The sequence below is a fragment of the Arvicanthis niloticus genome, chromosome X (genome assembly GCF_011762505.2).
Source record: "Arvicanthis niloticus isolate mArvNil1 chromosome X, mArvNil1.pat.X, whole genome shotgun sequence".
Lineage (NCBI taxonomy): Eukaryota > Metazoa > Chordata > Mammalia > Rodentia > Muridae > Arvicanthis > Arvicanthis niloticus.
Genome location: NC_047679.1, coordinates 55,941,188 through 55,964,294, shown reverse-complemented (window position 1 = coordinate 55,964,294; position 23,107 = coordinate 55,941,188). Strand labels below are relative to the sequence as shown.

Sequence of the window (23,107 nt, the reverse complement as noted above, 5' to 3'; positions counted from 1 at the left end):
ACTAATTAGATTCACTGATAATGTTAGCCACAGGTGGAAGTGAGGCCAGAGTGGGCTGTTCATTTATTCTTCCCGGTTTGATGTGTCTTTTAAAATATTACATTCAAAAGGCTTTAAGAGCTTCACAATGTAGGATAATTTGGAGGGAGGGATCCTGTGCCTCATTATCTGTGTTGTCCTGAGCCAGTAAGCTAACCATGCATGTCTGGAAGACTCGTGTGAGGCTGTAGTGAGAGCTGATCATTTCTCGCACCTAGTCCTTAGGGCCTGAAATGCGTGTGGTTAGAGGGGCCATGCCATTTTCATTTCTGTCTCCTCTCCTCCAGACTTCATCAAGTAGTCTGCCCAACCCTGTGAAGAAGTCTTCACAGGTGACTTTTTTCCAATGTAAGTTAAGGACATGTAAGTTCTGGGATTCTGTGGAGGGTCACTGTGCCACTCTGGGGCACATTTTCTCTGTTCTCAATGATGACTGATTCCTGCCAATGGAGAAAGTGACCCAATTCTTTGGCAACAATTTAATAAGTTCTGATGCTAGAACATATTCTGAAACTATCCAGAGGCAGGAAGACCTTGTCCTAAATGGAAATATTGATAATCATACCCTCTAATGCAGGACTTCTGTGAAAAGGAGCCCAAACATGACTAGGTCTGGGTTCAATGGAATGTTCTAACATCAAAATTCACACTGCTCCTGTTCTGCTGCTCTCTCCACTGTGCCTCCTACCTCCATTGTAATTCTCCCCCTCCCCTTTGTCTTTAGCTGATGCCCTGTCCCTCCAGCCCAGCCTAGGAAAACTGTTTAGGCTGTACAGAAATGTTACGACTTTGAATAAGCCTACGCCTAGCAGCTGCTTTGAGGCGTGAACTGGCTTGTGTTTTCTTGAACCCTACAGAGGTTCACTTAAAGCTAGAATCCACCACCTGATGAAGAAGCCTGGCGCTGAGTTTAGGTGGACCTTAGCCTGCATGTACTCTTGCCTGTTGTACTGTCAGGAAAGAGCCATAGCCGCTGATATTTTTTATTTTAAAAGAAGCCCTATCAACTAACCAGATAAGTTAGCAAGTGAAATGGGGTGGGGAGTGGGGAGTGCCAGAAAGAAAGGGCCATGTTTGCCTAGAGACGTTGTGAGAGTGGTTCTGTGGGAGCTGGAGGTGAAGGGGTTTGCATGTACAGCTCCATGCAGGAGAATCCCAAGGAGATGGGAAAATGGGGAGGGAATGGGGGCATCTTAAATGTATGAGGGGTGAAGCAGAAAAATATCTATCCTATTTAAATATAGGCAAGCCTCAGTAACTCAACCTAATTAGAGGAAAGCCAGTCTGAATCATGGAATATTTTAAATGCATTTTTATTACTTTCAAGCATTGGACATGCTAGTAATTCAGAATAGACTAACAGCATAGAACAGCACCTCAGGGAAGGGGCTTTAAGAATCATTTGTAATTAGCATATCAATTATTTGTATGTAAGTGGATGTGCACAAAGTGCATAAAAAGTTTATTCTCCTAAGTAGGACAAACATTCCCCAGTGCAATCCTGTTTACACTATTAATTTGCTTAGCCAGCCCTTTTTGTGCCAAGATAGATGTATGTAAGAAATGCTTATTTCCTTAGGGAAGAATGAATCGCTTCCCTGTGTTTAGTCCAGTAACTAAGAAGCTGAGCGCCATTTGATTGGTTTGGGATTTCCAGGATATGGAGTTTTGAATTTGCATACAGACTAGAGAGATTTCATATGGAGAAGATCTGGCAGCCATGGCCAGAGACCCAGTTTCCCCATCTGGATTTCATCACACAACAGGACACTGATCCTAAATGATCCACCAGACACTCCAACGTAGACATGTTTAAAATACATCCTGCCCCAGAAAAATAACTGCCAAAATATGATAAGTTGGAGTTACTCTATGTGCAGTACTTAAAAGTAATAAAACTGCATTTCTTTTTAAGTCCCACAAAAACCACGCAATAGCAAGTTAATGATGGAAATCAATCCCCAAACTCTTTCTTGCACACCTCATTGTGTGACAGCATTGCACTGATTTCCAATCATCTGGGAGAGGATATTATATTGTGATGAGCTGTACCAGGTGCTAACTATATGGCAGGATTTTGCTTTTGAATCTTAGTGAGGCCCTCCTGAGTCAAAAAGGGCAAGGGAAGGGTTAGGGGTGTGTTTGTTGTTAACAAGTCATTATAGTCCATGTAAGTTTGCCAAAGCAGTGTGATTGCATTGAAAAAGAGGTTTTAAGGGCAGGAAGAAATATGACTAGGAAGTGAGAAGCAGAGGTATCTGCTTATATTTTACCCTACATGAACTAAGGTGTACTCTGGGTAAATTGTGGCTTCTTCGAGGCTTAGCTAGAGTAGAGACAAGTGTGGAGAGCATCAGCAGGAGCGGAAAGTCCACGCACCAATGGTGCAACTACAGGTTGGAATGGCTCCAGCTTTCCCCTTTCCCCAAGGGCATCACTAGCCAGGGTCTGTAAAGGCCAAATAGCTCTTTGGCTTCCAATCTGATTTTTTTTTTTTTTTTTTTTTTTGCCTAAGAAATCAGAGAAGTTGGTTTCAATTTTAATAATATATTCTTCCAGCCTCTATATAACAGAAAGGCACTTGTGTTTCTGCCCCCTCTTAAAGTGAATTTTGTGTTTGGTGAAAGGTAATAGATTGGCAGCACTGGAAAATGAATTACTGTATTCCCAGAACAGGTATAACCAGGCAGTGACACTATGAAATTTCTCTCTGCCTTTGGGGACCATTAGAGTATTACTCAGGAAGTCACTGCTATGGTGTGCTGTGCTGAACTCGACAGAATCCTAGCGGGCTTTAAGAATTAACATAGCACTCAAAGGGCCTGACTTAAGGCCATTCATTTATTCATCCAGCATTATGCAGTACTTACTATGTACCTAGTGCTGGGAGAAGACATTCACAAATGTTGTATCATTTAATTGCCACAATAACCTATGAAAGGGAGAATATTATTCTTGCTTTATAGAGAAGGAAAACAAGGCTCAAAAGCAAAGTAATCTGCACAGGTCACCGTGCACACACTGGATCCAGGCTCTTCCAACCCTGTGCCAGTGTTCTCCCTGAACTAGGTACTGGGAGTTTGCAAAGCAGGGCTGAGGAGACGTATGCTCAAACAATATGACACAAAGCCGAATGTAATTTGCGCCGTGGGCACTCCTGGTGGTTACAGAGCAGTGAAATGTCCTATCTCAGAACACACAAAGAGCTATTAGCACAGCAAGCAAGCTTTAGGATTCATATCCTTTCCATCGTCTTCCAGACCTGCCTCTCTGCCCAGCCCACCACCTGCTCAGATAATATCTACCCTGCTTGCTGGGGGGTCTGGCCTTTCAGAATGAAAAAAGCCTTAGAGCCATGGGACTCAGTGATGACACCATTGGATTCGAGTTGGAAATTTGTATACTAATTCTAGCTCTGACGAGTCACTCGGGGCCACTGGCATGGTCCTTTAATTCTGTATGACTCACTCACTCTTGTATGAGTGAATGAGGATAGTTTACTTCCAAGAGGTACAGCAAGAGATAAGTAATAATACACTAAAAATAGTGTACATCCCTTCCTGTTGCCAAGGTGAAATATAATTAATGAGTAGAATTACTTATACTACAAGGCCAGAATAGAAAGAGATGCCAATTAGAATCTGTGCTTTTATGTAATAGGCTCAGCAAGGAGAGAAAAAAATCCCTTTAAAGTGCTACAAAACTACGTCATAAAAATTAAAAGAAAAAAAGGGATGTCAGGTTGTGGGTTGGTTGATGGACTTGGGGAGTTTAAGATATGGTTTTTATTTTATAGGTTTGGGTGTTTTAGATGTCTGGGGAACCAGTACAGCTTGTCTGATGCTAAAAGCAGAGGAAAAAAACAACATCGGAAATTAAATGCCTTCTGGATGTGTCCAAGAGGCACCCATGGCCCCCCAAAGAAATGACACATCATCCTCACTGCAGGGAGCCCCACTCCAATTCCTGCCTCCCACAACTATTTGTAATAGATCTGAAATCACTGAGGCATTTGCCATATGCTGAGTCCCCTGACAGCTTGAGTCTTTACAGAATGAGTCAGCAGTACCTGAGTTGAGATAGGATTGAAAAAGCATAGAAAACACATACAGAAGAAGAGTTGATCAGCCTCCCATTTGGGACTGATGCATGATTCTTTGGGTCCCTTATCCAGCCTTTTTCTGAATCCCACCAAATGCAGTGACTTTAGTGTTTCTATCTTAGATGGAGCTTTGCTGCAGGCAAGAACTTTCCTCAGGCTGACTGTGGGGGCTCAAAGCATTAGTGATACTCTCCCTCTGTGGCTGGCTAAAAGGTTTGTCAACTTCTAAGTTTCTCTTTTTTATATCTACTGAGGGAGTGTCTAGAACAGTGGTTCTCAGCCATCCTAATGCTGTGACCCCTTAATATGGTTAGTTCCTCATGTTGTGGTGACCTCCAACAATAACAGTATTTTCATTGCTGCTTTATAAATGTAATTTTGCCACTGTTATAAACTACTTTTATCTGATATGCAGGGTATCTCCTTTGCAGCCCCCGTGAAAGGGTCCCTTGACTCCCAAAGGGGTCATGACCCCCAGGTTGAGAAACACTGCTCTAGAATGTTGCTAGTGCCTGTTAGAAAACATGGGAGATACTTGCCTAGCAGAGCTGAGATATAAGCAAAAGTCAGGCAATGGGACCTGCAGGCAGCCTGTCTCTCTCACAGGCCTGGCTAGGCAGACAAGTTAGGGTTACCATTGCCCTGTCAGCAGCCCTGATCATGACTGTAACACTGCATCCCATTGCCCGGAGGTGAGAACTTTAGGTCCATAATTCCCTAGGAAACCAATAATAAACATGTTCTCCACTCCCCCAACACCATCACCACCATTTCCCCACCCAGTGCTGGAGGGAAAATGGCGCCAGGGAATAATGTTAAGGGTGCAGAGCAGAAGCTGTGTGTGAAGCCTCAGAGGTTTGGGGGCTTTTCTTTTGCCTCAAAGTATCTTACCTGTTATCACCCCTAGTTTTTCTTCTCCTTGGGCTCTAAAATCCTCCCCCAAATCAAGACCTGCTGAAGTTTCTGTGCCTGCTTCTCCTCATTTGCATAGCCCCTTCTGAAAACCAGACTGAAGACTGGGGGGGATCAGGTTTCTCATCAAGAAAACTGCATTTCAAATGAATGCCTTGTGTGTTTATAAGGAAGTTACTAATGTAGTGTAATGAGATGCCTGTCTTCCCCCTCCCTTCTGGGGAAGAGATTTTATACTTTCATAAAAACCTAAAATTAATGATTTACGGGGTAGGGAGTAGCAGTGTTAAAGCCGTTAGGGAAGGTTTCCCAAAAGCAATCTGGGGTGGCATTTCATTCACTTACTCATTTAATGACTATTTATTGAATGTCTATGTCTAAAGTATTGATTCTACGTTCAAGGAAGTTAGGAAAAATTTTAAAATGTTAGATAGAGATTGATTTTCATATTCACACACATTTGAATGAAACAAAACATGGGAAGTTGCAAGAACCATAAAATTTAGGATACTATGGGCATTCACGGGAGATAAATACTTCAGCAAAAGGCTTAATTAAGGAGGTAACATTTGATCTGGCTTCTAAAGGGTACCTAATTACTACATCTTTTAAAAGTGTGCAAAAGTCTATGCATATGTATAAAATCTGGGTCAAGTTTGAATATACAGAAATTGCCAGGAAGGATCTTGTGTAGACCAGGGTTGGAAGAAGGTGCTGAGCATGGAGAAGAGCAGTGGTTCTGTTTGGCTGGACTGTGACGTGGGTGAGAGGCAGAAGTTCCAAAGACTGGAAAAGTGGGTGGGGACTGCAGCATGGCAGAGCTCGAACTCTTAGTTATAAAAATTTGTAGCATATTCTGTCAGCACTAGGCAAACCAGTAAAGATTCTTAAAAATGAGGGAATGATAAAATCAGAGTTTGCTTGAGAAAATTAGTGCTTAAAAATAATACTCTGTCGTAGCCCTGCTTGCAAGTAACAACGTAGGTGACATAGCTGGTGCTTGACCTGCCAGACCATATAGTTCAGAAAGTCATAGAAGCAGGTAAATTGTCATAGTTTAGAGGTCCAACTCTGGTGACAGGCAGCAGTTCTGCCACTTAATAAATGTGTGATACTCTGTAGTCTTCTGAACTCTGTGCTGTAGTTTTCTCATCTAGCAAATAAATTTCATTAAACATCTGCCTTATATTTTTATGAGGGCTAAAATGTGTTAATACATATAAAATTTGTAGAACAGTACTGTATCCTGGGTAAAGTCCGCAAAAATGTTAGCTCCTAGTATGTTCTCCATTTATGGAGGAGATTGAATTTAAAGAATGACTATGACATAACCTAGACATGGGGAAGGGTGGTGTTTAGCCACATGGTGACATGTGACAAAAGGCCTACTTATATGAAGACACTCATTGAGTGAGGTAAGCAGTTTGCCTGTGGGGTGTAACACATCATAGGTCAAGGAGTTATTGAGTAATAGGATTTTAAAAGTAAGCTAGTGGTAGGCCAGGAAGGACGTTGAATCATAACCTAAAGTAGAGGAACACTGAAGAATTTGTGGATAGGGCAAGTGACTTGATCAAAACTTTTCCTAAGGAAAATTAGCTTATTAGTAGTTTGTGTGAAGGATTAGACAGGAAAGAGAGCTGAGGCAGGGCAAGTAGTTTGGAAGCTATTGGTGGATCCACTGTGGCTCCTGAGGCTGGATTCAAGCGTGTGATGAGAGGGAGAGAGATGTTAATGATGACTAACAGGAGAGGAATACAGAGAAGGACTCAGAGGCTTTTTATCAGTTTGCACATGAGGGGCTGAAGGTGTAGTCATCATTAATAAGGAATTTCAAGAAATAAGATGGCAGGTTCAGCATAGTCCAATGGACCTATAAATCACAAACTCCTCTGCACAAACTGAAAGGCTGGTCCCAAAATTTACATGCAAATCCAACTAGGAATAGCCCAGACAGTCTTGAAAAGAAAGGACAAAACTTGGGCAACTCAAACTTTCTAATATTCAAACTTACCTACAAAGTGATAGTAATCCAGAACATGTATAGTACTGCAGCCACTATGGAAAAAAGCCTGGTCTGTCTCAGATGCTTAAACATACAGTTACCATGTAGCCTGTGTATCTTGGACACACACACATCCAAGAGAATTAAAAATGTGTTCACACAAAAACTTGTGCATGTATGCCCCACAGTAGCATTATTCATATTAACCAGAGAGTAGAAACTATCCAAATATCTATCAGTTGATGAATAGACAAGCACACGATGAAATCTTTGTTGGTAGGAATGTGATTTTGAATGCCTGTAATCTCAACATTTGGGAGGTAAAGGTAGGGCCAGGAGGTGTTTGAGGCCATCCTTGGCTACATAGTAAGTTCTAGTTCAACCTAAGCTACACAAGACCCTCAATCAATAATACTCCACAAAAGAGAAGAATATAATGCTAGTTCATTTGATAACACAGATGAACCTTGAAAACTTATGTGAAGTGAAAGAATACAGACACCAAAGAACACCTCAACTTATTATATAAGGACAAATTAGATAAATCTATAAAAATAGAAAGTAGATCAATGCTTTCAAGAGTTTGTGTTTTAGAGCATGGTAGAATGAGTGGTAACTGTTTGTGGTCACAATGCTTCATCCGGGCATGATGAGAAAGTTCTAAAATCCTTTGTAGTTAATGACTACATAATTCTGTGACTACATTAAGAAAAAAAAAAAAAACAGAATCGGGCACTTTAGATGGAAGAGTTGTATGATATGTAAATATCAATTGTCTTAAATATTCTTTGTATGAATGTTATATGTACACAAATTGTGTGTGTGTGCGTGTGTGTGTGCACGCGCGCGCGCGTGCGTGTGGGCATGTAGGCTATCGGTCACCCTCTGGTGTCTCATGAGCCCTTGTGTTTTTACTGCAGGTTCTCAATGAACCTGTAGCTTTCTAATTAAGCTAGGCTAGCTGGCCAGCAAGTTCCAGGGATCCTCCTGTCTCTGCTTCCCCAGCCCTGGATTCCAAGAACATGCCCCCCACACCCTGCTTTTTCATTAGTTCTGGGGATCTAAGTCAGGTCCTCGTCCTTGTGCTGCAAGCACCTGACTGATTAAACTGTTTCCTTAGCCCCTGTTTTAAATATACTTTGAAAAAAAACCTGTTACTGAAGCAGTACATGCTGTTGACCAGCTGGAGACCTTTGAGTAGAAACAGCTGCCAGTTGCTTTGAGGTTTCAAAGGCTAACAGAGAAAAAAAGACATGGATAGGTGGCTCAGGCTCAGTCAATTCTCTTCCCTGCAAGAAGTATAGGACCCTAACATGGAAAAAACTTTGGCAACATTGGCAAGGAGGAAGGCACATGGGCCATTTGTCACTCCAAAAAAGTAAATCCTTTGAGGGGCAGAGATGGGAGATGAAAGATCTCTCATGAGTGGTCCATAGCCCTTAAAGCAACAGGAAAGAGAATTCAGATCCCCAGAGAAGATAGCGTGAAGAAGGAATCCAATGGAGGGCATTTCCTGGTAGAAACAAGGAATATACTCATTACACAGAACCTCAACCAATTCCTTACCTCAGTTATGCGGCAGACAAGGATTGAGCTTAAAAGATTCATCTCAGCCTCATGACCAGCAGTGCCCAGGCTGGACCTCACCCTGCCTCTGCCTCCCAAGTGCTAGGATTCCAAATGTATACTACCACACCCATCTTGTGTTTGAGTTTTTAGAAATATGTCCTGAATGTCCTTTCATCCCGTTTTGTTTGGCTGTTGAGGCAGGCTCTTGCCACGTAGCCTAGACTGCCCTCACACTCACTTATCCTGCCTCAGCCCCCTGAGTGCTGAGAATTTTATTGGAACAGATAATATATGAAATGCAATTATTATTTTTTCAATCGGAAGTTAAATAAAGGCTTGCCAAATTCCAGAAACAGAGTGGTCTTTATCAACTTATAAATGTTTATGGATTTGATGTTCTGGAATTGTAAATATGAATTGTAGTGAAAACAATACTTTTGAATTATCAGCTTACTACAGGAGAAGAGAGCAGAAAATGTAGGTAGCGTGGCTTAACCAAAGGCCTTATGATGCCAAGTCAAAACTAACCATTTGTTAAGGATGCTTGCCCGAGTTTCTAGAATCACTAACCATAGTCTCAGAAAGAAAACAGGTGGGTTGGTGGTTTTAAAACGGGAAGTGATCAGCCAGGCAGTGGTGGCACACACCTTTAATCCCAGCACTTGGGAGGCAGAGGCAAGTGGATTTCTGAGTTCGAGGCCAGCCTCCTCTACAGAGTGAGTTCCAGGACAGCCAGGGCTACACGGAGAAACCCTGTCTCGAAAAACAAAAACAAAAACAAAAAACAAATCAAAACAAAAAAGAACCAGGAAGTGATCAAGTAGTCAGAGTTTTAACACCAGTAAAAAGCAAGTACAACAAGGGCATGGGAAGACAGAAAACTGTAGCAGACAAAGAAGTTCAGAGTTCAGGATCTTAAATGTGAAGTGGCTCCAAGTGTTTGCTTATCAAGCCATGCTTAGGAGTAACTAATGTGGAGTGCAGGCAGACACTGTTGTTGAAACCAGAAAGACAGTAATGTTGGAGAATTAGTCCTTGGATAAAAGTGATGTGGGTTTTTGTTGTTCGTTTTTGTTTGGTTTTCATTTAATTCTGTAAACCCATTGCCAACCTTTTACCTTGCATACAGTAGGCATTCAATTAATGTTTATTGGTGGGTAGGTGGGTGAGTAAGTGGGTAGATGGATGGATGGACTTAATACTATTTTGTGCTTTCCTATCTTCTACCCCTTACTGAACCATCAACACTATCAGGTCTTTGCCTCTGGATTCTCCCCTCACCGCTTTTTGAGACAGTGTCTCAAAGTTGTGGCTAATCTGCTAATTCACTAATAACCCAGGCTGGTCTGAAACATTAGGCAATCCTCTTGGATTTTCCTACAGACTAGTATTATAAGAATGTGTTATCATTCCCAGTATAGGGAATAATAGGTGCTTGACTCTGGCTTTAAGTGAGTAAACGAATACTGAGCCACAGAAAATAACAACAAAAAAGACAGAAGAAAAAATATTGAACCAGAAGGTAAAGCTAAAATCCTCAGTGGAGGTAGAAGAATATTTTATAGGTCTAAAGACAAGAATTTTAATCATATTTGTTTAATATAAGCAAATGATGTTGACTTCAAAGCGGAGATAGGAAGCCAGGCCCAATGGCACAAGTATATACTTCCAACACTCAGGAAGTTAAAGCAGGAGGTTTCCATGAGCTCTAAACTAGCCAGGGCTACATGATGAGACCGTATCTCAAAAAAAAAAAAAAAAAAAGCAAATTATAATGAACAGACAAGGAGAGGAAGAGGGGGCATGAACTTGGAAATGGGCATTTCTCCACATACCACCCATTCGTAGTCACCAACCTCTAACAAGCTGCCCACCCCTCCCAAGGCTTTCCAGATTCCCTGGCCCTGCTTCATTCTCATGCTGTCCTTGTGCCTAGAGAGCTTCAACATCCCCTATGCTATCCTCTCTGCTTCCAGGCTTTATGATTTTTGTCCTTACATGTAACATCAACAATCAGAGCTAGATCAGATCTCCAGGGGCTCCCATTTGACTGTGAAAACAAATGAAAACCTGAGTACTTTTCCATGTCCACCAGCTTTCTGTAAATGGAGGTTTATTCAGTGTACAAAATGCCTTACCTTTTTCAAAGCTTCTGATTCCTGTTTTTTCTACCCATCCAGAGCCTGTTTCACCAGAACTCCCTGAAGACTCATTTTCCCTACAGCTCTAATGAAGACAACTGTTCCAGAAACACCTCCCTTCCTTTCCTTCCTCTCTCCTAATTACCAGTCATGAACATTATAGGTATCTTCTTTTCTTGGGTATCCCTTCATGTTGCTCTATTAATTTTGTCATGGGAGTTCCTCTCAAGTCCCTGTCTTTCTTGTGTCAGTGGCCTGTAGATGGTTATCCCTGATCAGCCTTCAGTATATTCTACAGGAGAGTTCACTTATCTCTTAAGATGAGAATTTAATTGTGTCCCCAACACAAACAGCAAACACATTGAACATGTACATGCACACATATAATGTTTAAGATATTTCACACACTTTACATACAAACCCAAACTCATTGATTTCTGTCTTTATACATGTCCGCTTGCTGTTTCTGGCTTGCATGTCACATGCACTTCCTTCTCCGAACCTCCTCTGCTTCAACTCCCCTAACTTTACTGCACAAACTTTCAACTATCTATTTTTCTGCTCTGCTTTTTGTTTTGTTCTGTTTGAACATTTCTAGGGATCAAATTCAGGTCTTATGCCTGCTACTGTCTATGCTTTTAAAATAACTCTTTAAATTTTTATTGAATGTATTTATTTTGCTAGGTGAGGCACATGTGTAACAGAGTTAGTTCTTTCCTTCTACTGTGTGAGTCCTGGCGATGAAACTCAGGTCATCAGGCTTGGCTACAAATATCTTTACCCATTGTGCTATCTCAGTGGCTTTAACAAAACTTTTATTTCAAAATAATCACATGTTCACAGGAGATTGCAAAGGGAAGTCCTGTATTCTTCATTCAGATTCTACTAGTTATGTATACATTCACTTATGTGTGTGGTGTGTCTATGTAATTGTACCATATCTGTAGCCTCACATGACAACTACAATCAAACTACAGAACTTTACCATCACATGGCTGTGTCATGGTACCCCTATAACTGTCAGAGTCATCTATAACTGCTAGCAATGGCTAATTAATGTCTTCCTGCTGTAGTTATGATTTTACAATGTTATATGAATAGAATCACACAGTATTATTCTTTTGATATTGGCCTTAGATACTCAGCATACTTTCCTTGTAATGCACTCAAATTCTTTGTGTATAATAATGGTTTGTTCCTTCATATTGATGTACAGTATTCCACTGCTGTGCCTGCTAGATTTTTTTTTAACCATTTACCTATTAAAGTACATTTGGATTTTTCCAGTTGAAGCTATTATATGTAAAGATGCTACACACATTCATGTACAAGTTTCTACATGAAATAAGCCTTAACTCTCTGAAATAAATTGCCCAAGAGCACAATTGCTAGCTCACATGGCAAGTCTATTTTTAGTTTTGACAGGAACTGCTAAATTATTTTCCAGAGTGGCTATACCATTTTACATTCCCACTAATGAGATATGTGTGATCCAGTCTCCACATCTTTACCAGGAATTATTATCACTGCTTCTAGCCATCTTGAGAATTGGCTCTTACATGGTGCTTCTCATCTTTCAGGACCTAAAGAGCCTCCATAGTCTCTGTAGGACCATTTCTAACCTCACCTGGACCAGCTCACTTCTCTCTCCCTTGTGCCATATTTGATACTTCATTTATCATTGTGGTTTAGTTATTTATTGTCACAGTTTGTGCATTTCCCTCTATTCTGAGCTATGTGATAACACAGACCATGCCAGATTCCTCTTGATTCCTGGAGCATCTGATCCAATTCCATTCTGAACACATAGTGGGTGCTCAGTAAGTGTGTGCTAAATGAAAGAACGGAGTGGAAAGAATAGTAGTCTCTCTCCCCCTCCTGCGACAAAGCTTTTTAAAATAGACATCACGCCTTCGTCTGTGTCTCCCAGCAGCAGTTAATAGGGTGCTCTGTTTGTGTAGATGCTCAATAAATGTCGCCTAAACTGTTCAGGTGGCTTATCTTTCTTCTGCACCCATGAGATAAGCACATGAAAGAGAGAGTAGACCTAAGAATCCTTGCATTGAGGATCATATGTCATCAATTTTGTAATATTCTTATAATCTCTATAATCACTCAGCATTCATCTGTGTGGTGAGAAATCAAAACAAAATAGTTCTTTAAGTCAAAGAATGCCTCTGTGACCATCATTTCATAGCCTGGTTACATATGAATTGGGGAGGGCAGTGTTTTATATCCCTGAATTCCTTTTGCCATCTCAGAAGGATCTGGGATTTTTCTGTTTTTCTGCACTGGTGTAATTTGACATGTTGATTATGAGAGGGTCATTAACTTCAACATTTTTGATCACTTTTTGACTCTGTATTTTCTCAACTCTGAAGTCTGTTAATTTGCATTTGTTTATATGTCTCTGTAAGAGTTACTCTGGCCCTTGAGGACTGGGATATGTTTTGTCTGGAAAGTAGATTGTAAGCCCCTTGAGAGCAAGGACCTTCTAATTCCTAGGAATGCATTCTGGACATTGTCAGTGTTCAATTAATGACAATATTGGAAGCCTGACTAAGGTTACCTGTCACATTGACATTTCCCTTTTCATCTGTAAGGCTTCATGCCCTCTGCAAATAGTTGTTTGGCTGATATGATAGCATTGATTCTACTCAAAATTACACTATTACCCACTGCAACTTGTTCTTTGGGGGTACTTTCGAATTGTAATTTTTGATCAGTTGATACTGTTCTCCTTATAATACCGTGTTTACATATGCACTGAGGAGGACTATTTCAGAACCCTCAAGTCCTCTGCATAAAGAAAAGGAAGCTGATACCATCTCAGCTTTCAGGGCTTTCGCCTCTTGCCCCCACTCTAAGTGTGATTGCTATCTAAATTATCAGAAAACCTTCATAACTAGTCAGTGTTTATGTTTTATTTCTCTTGATTCTAAGATGGAATAAATGTGTATACTATGCCCCATGGCTATGAAAGTTAAACAGATATGAATTTTTCAGTGATGTCTAAGTTGTGAAACGGAGAAATTGGTTCACTGGTGATGGTGAAAGTAGGGGAATTGTTACCATAAGTCAGGTTTATTAAAGTATAATGCACACACAAGCCTGGTCCACCATGTAAGGTGGACAGTTTGATGTGATGGACAGGTTACATTTCAATTACTGGATAAATCAACTATCCCTCCAACACACCCTACTACTACTACTGCAAACCTGTAACTAAAGCTGATCTTTTTCTGATGATTCATGCCCCTTCTCTTTCCTTCAGTGTACTAAAGGAGGTGTACCAGGCCTTCAATCCGAAGGCAGTGGTTTTACAGCTGGGAGCAGATACCATCGCTGGAGATCCAATGTGCTCCTTTAACATGACTCCAGTAGGGATCGGCAAGTGTCTGAAGTATGTCCTTCAGTGGCAGTTGGCAACTCTGATTTTAGGAGGAGGTGAGTACAGCGGAAAGTCACCAAGAGAACTTGTCAATCCTCCTCCATACTTTCTTGACATAGAAAATAATTTGAATTTCCTGGATTGGCTAGTATTAACCTGCCTCTGGCCCAGAAGCCTAAGTCTATGAAATAGCTCACCTCCCCAGTTCAGCATAGACAAGCACTTTGGCTCATCCCTAGTTGGCTTGACATGTGTTTTGATACCTAGGCAACCTGAAGTTTATTTCAACTCTGAAATAAAGGTTCAAAGTAAAGCATTTGCTTAGCATATACAAGACCCTGAATTCAAAGCTGAGCACTGAATAAAAAAGAAGAAATTTTCTCAGGTTATAATAGAGGATGCCAGCCCCAAAAGACTGTGGGCCTCTTCTGTCAGAATAATCAATTCAGTTCTTACCATCATGTTTTAGAACCATAGCAATGAAATTCTATCTCTACTCATATAGGAATAGTAAATACATGAATTAATTAAATAGGTAAGCTAAATTCAAGAATTACTCATTTACCCCAAAAGCATGATTTTGTTATGATGATGCAAACTTGAGAGATATATAGTCTCTTGTGCATTCTTGCTTCCCTCATACTGATATTCACATTATTTAACTAACAGAATGCTAGGTCTATTTGGAAGAAGCATTTATATGTTTGGAACCTTACCGAACCTCAGCCACCTTTATAGGTGCCTTGCTTAGGATCTTCTGTTTCCCTACCAGCCAGTCTTTATTTCACTGTATCAGTAAATTGGTGTGTTAAAATATGGTCAAGTGAGTTGAGATGAAAATGCAAACATATGTCACCAGACATGATGGTGGCACATGCCTATAATCCCAGCACATGGGAAATAAAATCAAGAGGATCAGGAGGGCTAGCATAGGCTACACAAGACCCTGTCTCAAAAATGAACAAAAGTGCATATATGGAGGCTAGAGAGATTGCTCAGTGGTTATGCCCATGCCTCTCTTGGCAAAGGACCCAGGTTCAGTGCCCAGCCCCCACTTGGCAGCTCATAACTGTCTGTAGCTCCAGTTACATACAGGGCATCAAATGCCCTCTTCTGGCCTCTGTGAGCACCTGGCATATATGTAGTATACATAGATACATGGAGGCAGAATACTTATACAAATAAAATTTTTGTAAAAAAATTTAAATGCATATATGATAAACAAGCTAATGATTTGTTCTTATCACCCTCTTATAAAACCCAAGTCCAGGTAAATTCTGGGAAGGGTGTTATGTAAACAAGTGAGCATACAGCACAAATACATCAGCCTAGTCCTCTGACATCCTCAAACCCCAGAGGGATCAAATTAAAACTGTTTACAAGAGACACTCTCTTATGAAAAGCCAGCATAAAATTTATTAATTTCATCTCCATAAAAAAAGATGAAATTGATAACCATTGTATTGCATATTACTTTCCTTAACAGCAGTAAGGATGATGATTGTGATACAGGTCCAGCTAGAGGAAGACCTTTCTACAACAGACATCTGTGAGAATTTAACTTCTGTCTGAGGCCTTCTCTTAAAGAGACTATTAGCATGAACTCAAGCCCTTTTGCTTTTTTAACCTCAAGCTTGGCCCTTGAATATGTGTGTATAACTTCTTTCTTATGCAATACGTGCATTCCTGAAAATGCCTGAAAATACATGCAATTTTTTTCGAGTCAAACAATATTATGTATATAAAAGAGATAACATACTCCTTAATCAAAACCTATAGTGATTCTTTTTTTAAAGTACATAACTGTGCCAAATAAGTCTGTCTCACAGACAAATTTCTCATGCTAGGGATGTTTAAAGTAATATCCAAAGTGGATAACTGATATCCTCTGCTCTTATTAACACATAGACAATTAGTAGAGATAGCTACATTCTTAAGCTTCCCACTGAGGCCTGAAAGACACACACACAAGAAACCCTAGCCTCCCTGACCTTTCAAATAGAAGGAACGCTTAAGAAAAGGGTAACGGTATGTCCCAGTTTATATATGTTAGCCCAGTGTAACAATGAGTGGTATCATCTATTGCTCTTAAAATTGTATCATTTTGGAGGATAATGTATATGGTCACCCTACCTAAAATAGAGCTGATTTTATTTCCTTTGGTCTGCTCCAAGGGTAGGAAAGTATTCCATTTTACCCTTATACTCTTGGAATTTAGCTAAAGGCCAGTGTTCTAATACTTGCATGGCAAAGCACATCCATTCAGCACAAAAATATGCTGATTATTAACCAGTGTAATATGGCTGCTGGGTGACTGTGACAGGACCTGACGAGATGGGTCATGGTGTCAATCATCAGTCCCTTCCTCGGCTCACTCTCTTTGATCTCTGCCACCAGGCTTGCGTTTTGTGGTGAAAAGGAATGCTGATATTATAAAAGGAGGAAGTCTGTTTCTGTCAGCACTTTCCTTTTCTTTTTCCTGGATGCCTTTAGGACTAGATCTGCCAATAGCTTTAAAATACAAATCGCAGCCAACAGTTACTTTATAGAATTGTTGCAAAATTCATCCGAAAAACCATCACATTGGGTGGGTCACCTCCAGACAGCCAGGTTCCAGGGTTCTCAGTCTTGCTAACATCTCATGGTGAAACTGAGGGGCTTGCCTTCCTCTGGTGAATATTTGCTGGAGGATGAGAGCCTCTTTAATTTGTGTAGCCCTTGAAATTCCAAGTTCCACTCTATGCACAATCTGACTGGTCCCGTGAAGTCTACCCACTGGGTGGTTTACAAATATCATTAAGGGATACCTAAGTAGGATTCTGAAAGTTGGACTTGTCTTTTTAGACCTTTTATTAAAACACTTTTCTCTTCTTCCTTACCCACCCCTTCCTTCTCCTGTTGTTTTGTGACTATACTTTCCTAACTTCACAATTCTTGGTGGAGACAGGAGGCTATAACCTTGCCAACACAGCTCGTTGCTGGACATACTTGACCGGGGTCATCCTAGGGAAAACACTATCCTCTGAGATCCCAGATCATGAGGTAAGTAAGGCTCTGACAAGTCCTCTCTTCTTTAAGGGGAAGAGCTGAGTCATTCCACCTAATCAAAATCACGTCCTCACCACTCAATACCGTTTTGTTGAGAGACACTTCAATAACAATAACACACTGTTTTGGCAGAATAGTGGACTCTTGTTCCAAAATAGCCAAGACCTTCTGCCTTTAAAAAAAAAGAAAGCTCTCAAAGGCCAACCAACTTTAATTTCTCAATTAATTACAGAGACTGTGGGAAGGGGTCACCTGTTCACACAAAGAACTCTTTGGAATATGTACATATTTTCAGCCCCTAGACTCAAAAGGGAAGGGACTAGTTTTTAAATACATAACCAAAGTTTTGGGTTGTTTTTAGGTGTGCCATAGGTGAGATGAGACACATATTCTTTGGCGGTCATCCTGTTCTCTCAGTTGTCTTTGGCTAATGTAAAGTTCAGGAACCATAATCACTAAGAAAGTCAGGTCTGTTGGGTTTCCAGCAATTAGGGGTATAGAGATCGGGGCTGGACCAACCAAACTGAAATATGCCATTTGAACCCTTGCCATTTCTTCTAGTCATATGAGATGGCCTTAACAAAGCAGAAATGTCTATTTTAGTTTTCCCAAAACAAGTAATAGAAGCTATCTGGGACCTGTGAGGGTGTTGACAATCGTTAATTCAAAGGTGTACCGCACCTATTCCCACCTACACTCCCCCCCCCCCCCGGGCAGGGAGTATTGTTATCACAAATGAAGATACAGCCACAGACCTTAGACTGTGTGACCTAAAATAACAAAACAGTCCATGAAGCCCCACCTTCTCCAGCTATTTCCCAAAAATGAGGGATAGTGCTTTGCTTGTAATGTTATGATTTCTGCCAAATGTATTGCTGTATACTTGAGAGATTATGCTTTTTGAAGTCCCTATTTTTTTAAAAAAAAAAATTAGAAGTAACTTAAACTAATTTGCTTCCAATTTTCTTCAAACCATAGGTGAGGTATAATATGTAACTCAGAGAAACCACTCAATATGTCTAAAATACAAATAGAAGGCATGCTATAATTTGAGACAATTTGCCAGTGTCAGGGTTAATGGAAGCCTCTTTTCTTGACTTGACTTACCTTTATTCAGTATTTGGAAGCTTAATGAAATATAAAGGTAAGTGCTGTGAACAAATGTAATTGCTGTTATTGCTGTGGGAATATCTCAGATTGCATTGTAATTTAGAGCGCTGGGATGCCAAAAACTGATCAAGTTATGTCAGAAAGCAGCCGTAAGCTGTAGTAGTCTGAATTGAGAGTGAGTGTTATGTTCCTCAGAAGCAAAAGCAAATCTAATGATTCATCTGTATTAAAAGAGTGATAAAATTTTAATAAACACGAATATTGCCTCTGGTACCTGGAGAAGCTATGCGCCTGAACAGATGTAGGTTTGGCCTTATAGATTGAGATACTCTGTCCTTATATGGACTCATTCTGCAAGATTAAATGAGATGTAATGCATGTCAAGTTCCTGAGACACAGTTCGTGGCACCTAATAGACAGTTCAGAAATGCAAGTTCTTTCTTCCCTTTCGTGTGTGCCACACTTCTCATATCCAGACGCTTATGACTCTGTCATTCATATATTTGTCCAAACCCTTTGTGAATCCCTTCTGTCATATTCTTTGGGTATAAGAGATATGAGTCATCCAAGAAGGAACAAAGAAGAAAATTGAAATGACAGTTTTCAGGTACAATGAGATATTATTTTAATGAAAATTGCCAAAAATAAACCACACAGTATGAAGGCCTATATAAGTTTTGTGTCACAATACACAGTTGCACACAAATATCCGATCTGCAATCAGATCATCAAATGGAGATAAAAACAATATTTTCTATGTTTCCATTATTTACTAGGAACTGTACTACTCTTGGTGTCTTAAAAGATGCAGAGGTCAGGAAGACCTTATCCCCCATCTCATGTGGCTGGAGAGAAAGTCTGTGCATGGGAAACTGTGCTGGTGCAGACAGTGAAATGCAGAGTAGGACTTGTGAGACTAGACAGGCATGCTCCATCACTCCCCACCTTCTCCCCCTCATATACACACATACACACACACACAAACACACGCACCTATAATGTCCAGCAGCCTAGCTACTAAAGAAGGAGGACTGTGAATTTGAGGCCAGCTTGGGCCGCACAGCAAGTTCCAGGCCAGCCTGGACCATTTAGGAGACCTTGTCTCAGAATTAAAAAAAAAAAAAAAAAAAAAAAAAAAAAAGGTTGGGGCTGGAGAGATGGCTTGGTGATTGAGAGCACTGACTGCTTTTGGAGAGGACCCAGGTTCAATTCCCAGACACCCATGTGGTGGCTTAAAACCATCTGTAATACCAGTTCCAGGAGATCTGACACATTTTTTCTGGCCTCCATGGGTAACAGACATGTCAGTGGTGCATTGACATACATGCATGCAAAATACCCTTACGCGGTTTTTTTCCCAAAGTAATTAGAAGCTAGTCAGAATGGTGTCTATGGAGATGTGCATTAACTGTGAAGAGAATACAAAGGAGGGCCCAGAATACCCTGCCCTCCAGGAGCCGAAGAGGGACTTGAGAAATACAGTCAGCACAGTCACAAGGTCAAGCTATTGCAACAGTCAGCTATGGCCCAGCTGACCTCCTACTATCTCTGCTCTCATTCTTGGACTTTGTTCTTCCATCTCCTAGGATAATAATCATCCTCCTCCTCCAAATGCCCTTTCGTCAATCCTGTGCTGTCTTCCTAGGTCTAGCTACAATCCCCGTGTTTTTCAAAAACCCTTTAGCCAAAATTTTGAGCTATTCCTTTACTCCCTTATTCATTTAACAATTATTTATGGGGCCCCTACTACTTGTCAGGACATTTTCAGATCTGGATTCAGTTACACAAACAAAGTATGCCCAGTGTCCTCAAAAATACTACTCCCTTATTAAGGCAACAACGTCATATATTCTAACCCAGGACGGGCAGGGAACAAAGTTGGGAACTCTCTTTCATCAGAACACTGAGCTAAGCTCTGAGTAGTAGTGCACAGCTGTAACCCTAACACTCAGCAGACTGCGGCAGGAAGATCACAAGTTCAATGACAGCTTGAGCTACCTACGTAGCAAGTTCCAGACCAAACCAATGAGACTCTGAAACTTTGAAGTGGATTTTCAAAGACTGATTGAGAGTTTGTCAAGTGATGAAGAGAAAAGTCTATACAGTACACAAAAGGAACAGAAGCTGCACAACCAGTAAGAAATGTACTATGTGTTTAATATAGAGTGTATAAGATAATAGGAACCCTTGGAGCTTTAGTGGGAATTGTGACAGATATGAAAAACCTTAAATGCTGCACTCATGAGCCTGAAAAAAAATATGAACTTGGTTTTCAGAAAACTAATTGAAGCTGGAGAAATACTTTAGTGGTTTTTAAAAGCATGGGCTATTCTTAGAGGGGATGTAAGTTTGGTTCCCACATGGTAGCTCCCAACTCCAGTGCCAGGGAATATGACACCCTCTTATAACTTCTGCAGGTACCATTCATGCATGTGGTGTACATACAGTACACACATGCAGGCAAAAACACACATACACACATAAGTTAAGATAAATAAATCTAATATTTTTAATTGAGAAAGCTTATTTGTTAGAAAATAGATTACTAAGGGAATAAACTTGTAAAAGGTATATGACTAAGTTAAAAGGTTCAGGTATACATGCCTGCAGCATTTAGTCAAAATAATTGTGAGCAGAAGTAATACAGATTTGAGGGTTTTGTTTGGGGGGTAGGGTTGTTTTAATTTTAGACTTTGTATAACTGTATATAAATAATGAGATTTCTTGGGAATAAAACAGGAATCTACACACAATCCATTTGTTACAATCATACCTTCTACACACATAGTGTGAAGATAACTTTACAGACTATTTTAATTTTTGCATAATACAATGTAAGGTGTGGTCATTACCACTTCTCATATAAGATTAACACTAAAATATTTTAGATTTTGGAACATTTAGGGTTTCAGATAGACGATTCTCAACCCTGTGCCATTTTTCTGGTCACCTGTGATTGGTTGTCTGTTTTAGTGCTCTGTGTTTAGCAGGATGTTAAGCACCCACCTAGCTGGCATTCCTTCATTAAATAAACAACTAAGCAAGCAAGTAAAATAAGTATGTCAGAATTTGCATAGAGAGGATTCTCTTTTTAAAATTGGAGTCTTTCTGGGAACATAAGTCAACCCTAGTACCAACTTTCTATCTTTTGTAAGAAGCACTATGTATCCAAGCCATGAGAAATCAGTGTATCCCAAGGAAAATTCTCCATTGCCATGCAGGGAAGGGATCTGAAAAGGCACGCCCAGCGCTGATTCTAGAAGCATTTAGGGGTTGCTCTTTGTGCACAACCTCATGAGATATAAAACAGTGATGACATAAAGCCAGTAATCAGGGAGTCAATGTCAGCCTTATGAACTGGGAAGCCAGGTTGGACAGACAATCATGGAGTAAAGAGACATGACAACTGGGAAAGCTTGAGAGAATTGGAGCATACATGTATGACTGAGCCCTGAAACTCAATCTTTGCTTATTCCTAGTCAAAGAGGCAAAGCACTTAATTTTTCCCTGTAGAGTGTGATGTTAGCCCTAGTGGGGTTTTTTTCCCACAAGGCAGACTCTTTATTAGGAAAAGAAAGTTCTCTATTTCTAATTAAAGGTGTTTTCCTCACAAATGAATGTAGAATTTTGTTAAATGCTTTTTCTTCATCTACTAATATCACCAACTAGCATCTTTTATTCAGTTACAATAAAGACTCAGGCTGACTTTTTTCATGTAGAATAGCTGCGTTTCTGGGATAAGACCTATGTGATCATGATGTGTTATCTTGTTTATTTAGTTTGCTGAAACCTGGTCAAAGGTTATTATGTCTTGATGAGGATAGTTGGCCTGTTGTTTTCCTGCAGTGTGTTTATCTGGTTTTGATATCAAGACAAAGTTTGTCTTATAAACATTACTTGAAAAGTTTTGATTTTTGATGCTTTTTGGCTACTAACATTAATGATCATTTCTTAATTCCATATTGGTAATTTGTCTCTCAAAAATATATTCTTTTACTCATTATTATTGTTTTAAATGTCTACAAATCTGTAGGGATATCCCTTCTTTCATTCATAGTAGTAATGACTTCTATTACTACCACCACCCTCACCATCATTATTATTATTTTAACTTATCAAGTTCCCTGAAGTGTGGTTTTTCTTTTTTCTTTTGTGTATATATGTTTGTGTGTGCGTGCCCCAGCGATCCTACTGTCTCTGTCTCCCCAACACTGGATCATCAATACATAATGGCTTTTATATGGGTACTGGAGACTAAACATAAGTCTTCATACATGCCTGGCAAGTAATTTATCAACTGAATCATCCACCAGCCCCCACTTTTGTGTATGTGTAACAAAGCCTAGGTACACATAGCCTAGGTAACCTAGAACTTGTTTTGTGGCTAAGGATGACCTTGAATTCCTGACTGCTCACCTCCCCCACCTACAGAATGGTGGAATTAAGGGTGTGTGTCATGACATCAGGCTTGTGGCTTTTGCTTTTTCTGAGATATAGCTTTTGATTTTGTTGGCTTCTTTTGTTATTTTTTCTCCCTTGTGCTTTCTTTTTGTTGTTGTTTTTTTTGTTGTTGTTCTTATTCTAGTTTCTTACAATAGAAATGTAGCTTATTGGGCCAGGTAAGATGGTGTATGCCTTTAATCCCAACACTTGGGAGGCAGGGCAAGTAGAGCTCTGTGAGTTTGAGGGCAGCCTGGTCTACACAGCAAGTTTCAGGCCAGGCTATGTAGTTAGAACCTGTCTCAAAACAAAATTTAGCCCATTAATTTTTAATGTTCTTTTTTTCTAAT

The 23,107-nt window shown here is 40.2% G+C and overlaps 1 protein-coding gene across 3 annotated transcripts in view; it reads left to right on the top strand.

The window, feature by feature from the left end:
• The window catches only part of Hdac8 (histone deacetylase 8), a 201,334-nt gene that overhangs the window by 76,812 nt on the left and 101,415 nt on the right, over positions 1–23,107 (top strand). For all 3 annotated transcript variants that reach the window (XM_034486387.2, XM_034486386.2, XM_076918842.1), the window contains exons 8-9: positions 14,043–14,215; positions 17,107–17,201. In XM_034486387.2, the coding sequence (XP_034342278.1) occupies positions 14,043–14,215; positions 17,107–17,201 (268 nt within the window). The remainder of the gene's footprint in view (positions 1–14,042; positions 14,216–17,106; positions 17,202–23,107) is intronic.